Source organism: Rattus norvegicus, chromosome 3, assembly GCF_036323735.1.
Source record: "Rattus norvegicus strain BN/NHsdMcwi chromosome 3, GRCr8, whole genome shotgun sequence".
Taxonomy (NCBI): Eukaryota; Metazoa; Chordata; class Mammalia; order Rodentia; family Muridae; genus Rattus; species Rattus norvegicus.
In genome coordinates this window covers 30630827-30639864 of record NC_086021.1, presented here as the reverse complement: position 1 = coordinate 30639864, position 9038 = coordinate 30630827, and the positions used below count along the sequence as shown (strand labels likewise).

Below are 9038 nucleotides of genomic sequence, written 5' to 3'. Positions count from 1 at the left end.
TGGCTTGGTCTCAACATTTTCTAGGGAACGGCGCCAATCTGAGCACACACACACTTGCAGCAACCCAAAGAACCAAAGAAGGAAGATAACTTTGTAATTATATTTATGTACAGAAAACTTAAGTGTACATTTAACCCAGCTTAGTGGCGAGTTCTTTAGCCTTTGCCTTTTCCAGCTTGGCAATGCGAGCCACAGACTTAGGACCCAGGACGTTGCCTCCCCAGTGGCGGCGGATCTGAAACAGAAGCAATAGTTACTAGTCTGATCCCTTACCCTCTAATACACAGATCAACCAGTATTGTATATACAGTGGTTCCAAGTGGGTGCCCAAATTACATAGTTAAGGCACCAATCAAACCCACAGCCCGTACAGAGTATAGAGCTGCTCACCTCGTCATATCTGTCATTATAATTGGTCCTAATAGCTTCCACCAGCTTAGCCAGAGCACCCTTGTCTTCCCTGGGAAGGTAATGAGAAAAACTTGTTACTGTTTGGAAAGCAGGAATGCCCCCTCCCCACTTTTTTTTTTTTTTTGCCTCAGACAAGAAGAGTATGACCACATAGTTGATTCAGGTGAAGAAATTCTTAACCATCATTGGCAAACGGTCCCAGAGCTGGGAGGGTAAGGTATGGGTGCACAAGGGAAATGGAGAGACAAGCCCAAATACTCACGAGTTCACCTGTGTGAAGGCAACAGTGGTGCATGTCTTCCTGTGGACCAGGCGCCCCAGCCTGGCCTTTCCCTTGATGATGCAGTAGGGCACCCCCATCTTTCGACACAGGGCAGGCAGGAAAACCACCAGCTAGAAGCAAGCATGAGCTGTAGGCTGTTTTGGCAGAAGCAATACCCTAGCTACACTACTTTGTGGCAATTGCTCAGGGTTAAAAAGCTCAGGAATTACACTTCAAGGTCACTTCAGCAAAAGATTCACATCATTGCAAAAGCCACACAAATCTGACCTCCCACCCTTCCAGAAGCAACACAGGACCCTGGTTCTGCAACAGATGCTTAAAGTCCCCCACACCTACCTCAATGGGGTCTACATCATGGGCAATCACCACCAGCTGAGCCTTCTTGTTCTCCACCAAAGTGGTGACTGTATTGACCCCTAGAACACACAACCACTTTTTCTGAGTATTTGGGCTGCTACAGTCACAAAAGCTACAGCCCCACCAAGCTGTGACTCAGGGTTAAAAAGCTCGATTACTTAAATTACTCTTCACGGTGATTTCAGGTGAAGAAATTCACACATCATTGCACAGCCTGCCCTACCACCCTCCCTGGGTGTGTGGTTGCACTGACCTGCTCGGAGGACAGGTGGTCTCTTAGTTGGGACGTCCCCTTTGCCAGCAGCTTTCTTCTCAGCGCGGGCCAGCAGCCTCTGCTTCTTCTCCTGCTTTGTCTCTGGCCTGTACTTGTGGGCAAGCTTAAGCAGCTGAGTCGCTGGGAAAACATTTAATTAGACCCCAAGCTTTACCTCTTTTAGCACAGGTTAGCTGCTTCCTGAGTGTGGGGCTGGCTACCTGGCAAAGTCTCAATTCTCCCTTGTTATATGAATGGTCCCGATCCCTGGTACAGCTGTGGCACAGCTTTAATCCTAGCACGTGGACGACAGAGGCAGCGATCTCAAAGCCTACCTGGTCTACATATTGAGCTCTACATCTAGATACCGATTCCACAACAAAGCCCTCACAAAACTACCCTATTGTGGTATGTACACCGACGAGAACGCGGGGGTCAGCACTCTCATTTGCTTCCCCACCTCACCTGTTTCCGGTGGAGGGATGGGGACCCCCTTCCACCCCCCCCACCCGCCACTTATCTTTACACATAGCTGTTTTAATGTGGTCATATACTGCATTAAGGGCAAACTCAGGACCAGTTCCAAGCTCCGGAAACTTCCAACTGGCTGTGTCACAGAACCTCACCTGTTTGCCTGTCCAGGGCCTGGGTGAACTGGTTGATGGCAGGAGGTACTTTGAGCCGCTTATAGAGGATGGCTCTTTGCCGCTGCAGCCTGATGTAGCGGGGCCATTTGACGAAGCGCGTGAGATCTCTTTTGGGCTGGATGTCCTGCCCTGAGAAGGAAAGAGGGACACTGCAACCGAGGCATCTCCACCGTGCCGGCCTGCCACTGAGGCCCCCAGGAGGTGTCGGTGCATCAGCGATCTTGGTGGTTCAAGATGTCATCACCATCTTTCTGATAGCAAATATTCTTTCACATCATCTGCACACGAGCACCATCTCCCCTTGTGGCAAAGAGTCGCCGGCTGCCAGCAGACACAACAGCCGAAGCGTCCGCAGTGGCTGTCTGAAGGCCAGGGTGGCCCTCGAAGGCACACCGCCTGTGTCTGGTTAGGAGCCGGGTTTTCACGACCAGCTCCCCTAAAGGCTTGACTCAACGACCCCTGAAACCGGCGCCACTTCTTACCAATGCCGAAGTTCTTAGGCCTTTTCTCAAACAAAGGATTGACCACCTTTTTGGCCTCTTGTTTCTTGACCACGGCGGGGGCCGGGGCCACCTTCTTCCCCTTGGCCTTCTTTCCTTTGGGCTGGGCAGAAGAGAGAAAGCCGGTGAGGCTGTGTCCTCTGCCACCCCATCGGGCAGCGGTGTCACCGCCTGTGCGCCGCTCGATGCCGCTCCCTTCCCGCGAGGGGCCCCGAAGCGGCGGCGAGTGGCGGATGGAGGCGGATAGAGCGCAGACCCATAATCACTCACCATCTTGCTCGGCTGGAGGAGAGAGAAAGAAGAGGGAATTGTGGGTGATAAGTAAGCGGCCGCGGAGATCGCGAGAGCAGGCGCCTGCGCGGGATTTCGGATTTAAAGTGACAAGGACCGGCTAAAGACTCTGCCGGAGGGGGCGGAGCCTGAGAGTGGGCGTGCCGAGCCGCCGCCGCCGCCGCCGCCGCGCGTTTGTCCTGGTCAGCGGGGCCGGGCGTGTAGCCGCAGACTCCGAGACGCGACGGAGGCGCGAGAGGGGAACGAGAGCCTCGTGAAGGAGTGGGCCCTTTGTTTCTTCGCGGGAAGGGCCTGCTGCCGGGCGTGTGTTCGTGGACGGACCTGTTGTAGCGGAAACCTTAGTCCCCAGCCCTGCGTACTCGGTTCACGTCGGACCGGACTGTGTCTCTCACCCCGGGCCCGCCATGGCCCAGCAGAGAGCCCTGCCCCAGAGCAAAGAGACGCTACTGCAGTCATATAACAAGCGGCTCAAAGACGACATCAAGTCCATCATGGACAACTTCACCGAGATCATCAAAACGGCCAAGGTGCGTGGTGGCTTTTCCGAAGCCATGGGAGAATGCAGGAACTGGTTTTCCTAGGGGTCTGGGTACAAGGGTCCAGACTCTAGTACAGGGGTGGGGATTGCAGATGGGATGTGACTCACCTGACCGGTGCGGGTGGGAGCTATGAGGCGTTAAAAGTAAGGGGACAGGAGGTTAACTGTAATTTTGTTACTTTTATGACTCCCAACATAAATATCAGTGTTTTCCGATAGTCTTAGGCAGCCTCTGTGGAAGGCAACCCGCAGGTTCAGAACCCGCTGCTCTACTTAAATAATTTTCTAGAAGCCTCAAGCTCACACTGAGGTCTGTGTCAGTCTCTAGCTGGCCCACCTGTAAGCTAAGAACAGCAGTTCAGGCTTTGTGAGGAAGCCTTGCTTAGTCAACTGCTCAACGTGGTGCCTGCCTAAGGAGGGGTCACCTGAAAAGCCACTTTCTGACTGAGGATGTTGCTGAGATGGTAAAATGTTTGCTTGCTTAGTAGTCACAAAACCCTGTGTTCCCTAGCACTGAACAAACCAGATGTTTGCACATCTGGTTTAATGCCAGGACTTAGGAAGTGGAGGCAGGAGAGTCCGTTCATCCTCAACTACATAGCTCTACATAGTTCAGGCCTGCCTGGGTTACAGTGAGATCCTGCCTTAAAAACAGATTGAAAAGTTTGTCTTCTTAGTCCTTTATTGACCATCGTTTCTTTCTTTGAAGACTTATTTATTGTGTACATGAACTCTATTTGCATGGATACCTGCAAGACAGGGGTTGCTGGGAATCGAACTGCACGAACCGTCTCTCTAGCCCTTTATTGAACGTCTTACTTCTTGTAAACTTTCTCAAAGACTGGGCTGTGTCCTTTTGACATGCAGTCATCTATTCTCACCCAGAGAACAAGAAGGGGTTGGAGTGGACATTGCCAGCTGTCTGGATAGGAAGTAGGGCTCTGGATCTGCAGGAAGGCCCGATAGACAGGCTGTGGTAATGGCACAAAGGTGGTGGTGGTGGTGGTGGTGGTGGTGGTGGTGGTGGTGGTGGTGGTGGTGGTGGTGCAGCATTGGCTGTTAGCTGTTGGCTTCCTATGAGCCAGGCTAAGCCAGGTGGCTGCTACCTGTATTGATTCTTGGCTTTCTTATTTGCCCTCAGATTGAGGATGAGACGCAGGTGTCGAGGGCTACTCAGGGCGAACAGGACAACTACGAGATGCACGTTCGAGCTGCCAACATTGTGAGTGCATGGGGTGGAAGTTGGCACCCATGAGGGGGTTGTGGGTGGAGTCCAGGGTAGCGGAGGAAAAGAAGGGGACAATTGGGTGGGCAGAGCATGCTTTAGGACATTACCCCTCATGGGCGCTGGGAGGAGGGCTACACAGACAGGTGGCCTTGTCCGGTCTGTATTGGTAGTAGGAGGAAGGCAGCTGTTCTGGTGGGACACAGATGCCGGTGACTGTCCAACTTGCAGTTGCGTCACTTCTGGGGAAGAGCAAGTCAGGAGGAAACTCAGGGCATAGTTTTCTGTTGTCTTTGAATGGACAGGACAGGTACGTGGTTGCTGAAGGAAAACTTGAAGTGAACAAACTTAGCCCACCCGTGGTCATGGAAGGTGCTGATCTCGCCTTCCTGACTGTGCCTCTGTCCTCATAGACGGCTCTGAATAGGGCAGTATTTTTCTTTGGAGAACATAAGACAGACTTCCAGAACCCACTGTCGGCCCAGCACCACTTACACAGAGCACTGGGCCGCTGTCTCTGCCTCCTTTCATGTTTTACCCTGATTATGATGGTGCAGGTCCGGGCTGGTGAGTCGCTGATGAAGCTGGTATCTGATCTCAAGCAGTTTCTGATCCTCAATGACTTCCCATCTGTGAATGAAGCCATTGACCAGCGTAACCAGCAGCTTCGAGCCCTGCAGGAGGAGTGTGACCGCAAGCTCATCACCCTGCGGGATGAGGTCTCCATTGACCTGTATGAGCTGGAGGAGGAGTACTACTCGTCCAGGTACAAATAGGGCTGGACTCTCATGCAGGTGGCGCCTGCTGCCTGCTCAGATCAGCTAGGGCCTGCGGTGGCCTTGTGTTTTCCAAGTTCTCCTTGGCAGCAGAGCCCCTGACTAGATCGTTTGACGGACGGACAGTCACAGACAGCCACCGGCGGGGCCCAGGCCTTCCCCCTCAATGAAGAGGGATGAAAACACAGGACTTGGTTGTGTGTCAGCTGCTGTGGCCAGAAAAGGGTATTCCCCTCCAGGGGGCAAGGAAGCCCTCCTGGGCAACACAGTCTCTGCCTTACTGCTTTAAATCTCAGTCTGTCTAGACATTTCAGTCAAGGCTGGATTGGCCCCTTGTGGCCTTCCAGGTCTATAATGATGTCCACTTTCTGGGACACCCCTGCCTACTGCTTGCTCAGAGATTCAGTTTCATGTGAATGTCATTGAACCCCCAGTGTAGAGGTGGGGAACCCTGGGAAGGAGGAGTAAGGAACTCAAGCAGAGTGGCACTGAGTACTGGGCCCGGGGTACTTGCATGTCCTATTTCTGGTCAGCTCAGCCTTATTCATGGAGCTGGAGCCTTTGGTGTCAGACCTATGCTCGTCCCAGAGGACAGCAGCAGGTAGGGTCTGTCACCCAGCTCTCTACAGGTCTATTTAGAATCTTAAAACCTGAAACTTTCTGATCCAGAGAGGCCTTGAGAAATCAAGAGTCCAGTGTAAAATGTGTAGGAAACTGAAGCTGGAGAATGGAGGCCTTGCCCCACCCCCTTAGCTTGAAGTTAAGGTCCCGCTCAGCAGGGCCCCACCCCAGGAAAGCCTGTCTTCCCTTGGCTGTCGGTTTGTTGCTGCACGGAAGCTGCAGTAGGAGCTACTGATGTCCAGGGCTGAGTGGTGTGTACTCTAGGGCTTGTTCCCATCTTAGACTCAGTGTCCAGCTTTGGTAGTTCTGAAGTTCTCCAGAATTCTGGGGTTTGGTCCCAATATTCATCAGCTTAGCAGAAAAGTGGGAGTACTCTACCCCCAAATGGCAGAGACTTATCCCCACCCAAGGTGAGTTCCTTCACATCTTCCTGACACTACATTTTAGACAGCTGCTGCTTCAAGGACACTTGGGAGATCAGTACTGGGACAGTGCTCAGGCCCTCTTTATCACTTCATAAGTATCTGGGACGACTTGGGTCCTCTTTGGGCAGTCACCTCTCTCATATTCCTCATGGTAAAGCAGCTGCCCCTCTGCCTACAAATTTCCTTAAATGGTGGAGCTCTTCTGTAGGTGAGGCAGTAGGTTTTGTCTGCCCTACCGGCCTCATGCCCACAGCACCCCCAGCTGCCCACCTTCCCCTCTGCATGCACGGCTCTTCTTGCCTGTATACTAACTGCTTGCTCCTGACTTTGCCTTCCCTCCACTCTCCTGGGGATGCTACTCCTTTTGTCTTGGGTAGTTCTGACAGACTGGGGGCAGGCATGGGAGAACGTCAGGGCCTTGTGCATATTAGACAGCTGTGGAAACATGTGCTCCAGGTAACCACTGCCATGACCACTGAGGCATAATGCGTGCCTCCTCCTATCTCTGGCTTTCCCTCTATAATGTAGGGAGATGGAATGCATGAAGCTTGGGACTGGAAGCTATAGAGCTAGAATACTGGTATATAGAGAAATGCCAGGCCTATATTGCTGACTGTGACCCACTTAGGCCAGGAAACGGATGGAAACAGGTCTCTGCCACCAGGAGCTCTTTGTAAAGTCTTATTACCACCCTATTGGTAAAGGGTGGGTAGGAGGAGGAGACTGATAAGAACAGGGAGAGTTCTGTGTGTCCCATGAAGAATAAGGGGCCCATGGGGAGAGCTTGCCTAAGTCACATGGCCTGTTGACACCATCTTTCTTTGGATGTAAGAGAATTGCTTAGCGGAGGGGCCAGCACAGAGGAGAAGGGGAGGCAGTCAGGTGATGTTCATTTCTTAACTCTGCATCTGTCTTGCTTTCCCCTCCCTGGCTTTCCTCTGCCTGCTCCTGTCACTCCTGGGGGTTTCTTGTGGTGGCAAAGCTCAAGTCTCTGCGAAGCTAATGACCTGCCTCTATGTGAAGCTTACTGGAGGCTGGACCTCGACACAGATTCTGCTGATGGCCTCTCAGCCCCTCTTCTGGCGTCCCCGGAGACTGGTGCTGGTCCCTTGCAGTCTGCAGCCCCTGTCCACTCCCATGGTGGTGGCCCTGGCCCTACAGAACACACCTGAGCTTCTTGGGGTGCTGTCTCAGGGTAGCCTTCCCGAGGGCCCTAGTTTATCAGAAAGGAAGTCCTGTGGATACCCACCACAGCCTAGCTTTTTTCAGTCTTAGCTCCCTTGGGGACTTTGGATCAGGAGCCACTGTAGCCTTAGGAACCTGGCCAGGCCAGGGCCAGTTCCCTGTGATAGTTGGGGAATGCTGTTCAGTTATTTACAGGCAGGTGGCTACCTTCCTGACTGCGGGTGGAGGTTTGTCCCATTGAAGACCTTGCATAGGGAGGGTGACTGCTGATAGGAAGACAGCCTCAGCTTGTTTAGAATTGTGAGGTATTCAGTGGACCTTAGTCCAGTCACCCATCCTTAGGCTCAGGTTCTATACAGAGCCCTGTCCACTGCCTGGGGCCTGGAGCATAGAAGTCTGCCACAGCTGACAGTCCAAGAAGGTTGTGTGAATGGCAGCTAGCGCGCCGGGGCATCTTCCTGGATTCTCCACCATTTTCTTCTGCTACTTTTGTGATGAGACCATTGAATAAAAGATCAGCTTTCTGTGCTGTTGTCTTTCTTTCCTGGTCAGTCCAAGATTGCCCTTGGGTTCCTTGAGTAACGGCTCCTCTTCCTTGTATAGCTTTGGGCTCCTAGCATCTAGTAAGTCCATGTTGTACAATAAATGAATAAAAACATCTGCTGTTACCGCAAGCTGTATGACTGTAGCACCTGAACCTAGGATCCACCTATTTCTGCCATCCCCGCTTAGAGCTATCGGGCCTGCATCTTAAAGGGACTGGCCATGGGCTTGGAAGGGGTGAGCTGTCTTGCTGGGAAGTGGAATTCCCAGAAACAACAGAAACAACTGGGAACCCAGAACCTCATTGCCTCTCAATACCAGGCTCATGGCTGACATGCAGAAATTATGGTTCTGGGGGAGGTGTGTGCTTTCAGCCTGTCACTCCTCACTACCCTCAGCATGCTTCCTGGAAGTAGTCCTGGCTCTGTGAGGAACACAGGCTGACAGGAGGTGGCTCAGCACCTACAATAGCCAGACAGAACAGCAGTCAAGTGTAACTAGAGGCAAGTCACTGCCCCAGTGAGGGAGGTTTTCGCTGGAATGGTGTCACTGCAGTGTTAATTGTTGGAAGAGCTTGCACGTGCCACAGGGAGGAAGAGTTGGGGAAAACACTAAAAGCAACAGTTCAGAAGGGATTCCCAAACCCCTAATGAAAGACAGTCTTGTGTTTTATTGTTTGTCAATTCTGTCAGCCACATTTAAAAGTGAAGCTTCTCATTTAAAGGGCACCATTGTCTTTGCCCTGCTTGTGTGGCCAGGGGCAGAGCTGGCAGGGGATTCAGTTTTCTAGGAACTCAAGAGTGGTGTAACTTATCACCGTTTTTTCACGAGCATTAACTCGTGAGTTGCTGGGATGCACCCAAAAAAAAAACAAAAAACAAAAACTACCACACAGGCTCTACTTTCCCTTCATTTCCTCATAAGTAAGTTCAATTCCATCTGCAAGGAGTTTCTCATTCCTAAGGGTCCAATACCATCGCCAC

At 52.1% G+C, this 9038-nt stretch overlaps 2 protein-coding genes and 4 non-coding genes across 6 annotated transcripts; 1 reads left to right on the top strand and 5 right to left on the bottom strand.

Moving 5' to 3' along the window:
* Positions 1 to 86: 86 nt before the first annotated feature.
* Rpl7a (ribosomal protein L7A) lies at positions 87 to 2729 on the bottom strand. Its single transcript, NM_001114391.1, has 8 exons — positions 2722 to 2729; positions 2434 to 2554; positions 1931 to 2080; positions 1305 to 1445; positions 1031 to 1110; positions 674 to 804; positions 391 to 460; positions 87 to 235 (listed from the first exon to the last, which is right to left on the bottom strand). Exons 1-8 carry the CDS (start codon positions 2722 to 2724, stop codon positions 131 to 133), a joined length of 801 nt encoding a protein of 266 aa, NP_001107863.1. The 5' UTR covers positions 2725 to 2729; the 3' UTR covers positions 87 to 130.
* On the bottom strand, positions 533 to 603 carry LOC120101984 (small nucleolar RNA SNORD36). Its single transcript, XR_005503029.1, has one exon. It is a non-coding gene; the product is annotated as a small nucleolar RNA SNORD36 (small nucleolar RNA).
* LOC120101982 (small nucleolar RNA SNORD36) lies at positions 873 to 943 on the bottom strand. Its single transcript, XR_005503027.1, has one exon. It is a non-coding gene; the product is annotated as a small nucleolar RNA SNORD36 (small nucleolar RNA).
* Positions 1181 to 1262, bottom strand: LOC120101983 (small nucleolar RNA SNORD36). The gene has a single exon (XR_005503028.1). It is a non-coding gene; the product is annotated as a small nucleolar RNA SNORD36 (small nucleolar RNA).
* Snord24 (small nucleolar RNA, C/D box 24) lies at positions 2160 to 2234 on the bottom strand. Its single transcript, XR_005503043.1, has one exon. It is a non-coding gene; the product is annotated as a small nucleolar RNA SNORD24 (small nucleolar RNA).
* Positions 2730 to 2953: 224 nt separating the features above from the next.
* Med22 (mediator complex subunit 22) lies at positions 2954 to 8036 on the top strand. Its single transcript, NM_001077679.1, has 4 exons — positions 2954 to 3269; positions 4422 to 4502; positions 5063 to 5271; positions 7310 to 8036. Exons 1-4 carry the CDS (start codon positions 3147 to 3149, stop codon positions 7497 to 7499), a joined length of 603 nt encoding a protein of 200 aa, NP_001071147.1. The 5' UTR covers positions 2954 to 3146; the 3' UTR covers positions 7500 to 8036.
* The last annotated feature ends 1002 nt before the right edge of the window (positions 8037 to 9038 follow it).

Coding starts and splice junctions, on each gene's coding strand:
- Rpl7a (NM_001114391.1), bottom strand. Junction 2,081..2,433: donor GCCTAAGAACTTCGGCATTG/GTAAGAAGTGGC, acceptor TTTCCTTCTCAG/GGCAGGACATCCAGCCCAAA. Junction 805..1,030: donor ATGATGTAGACCCCATTGAG/GTAGGTGTGGGG, acceptor GCTTGCTTCTAG/CTGGTGGTTTTCCTGCCTGC.
- Med22 (NM_001077679.1), top strand. CDS start 3,147: ATGGCCCAGCAGAGAGCCCTGCCCCAGAGCAAAGAGACGCTACTGCAG. Junction 3,270..4,421: donor AGATCATCAAAACGGCCAAG/GTGCGTGGTGGC, acceptor ATTTGCCCTCAG/ATTGAGGATGAGACGCAGGT. Junction 4,503..5,062: donor ACGTTCGAGCTGCCAACATT/GTGAGTGCATGG, acceptor ATGATGGTGCAG/GTCCGGGCTGGTGAGTCGCT.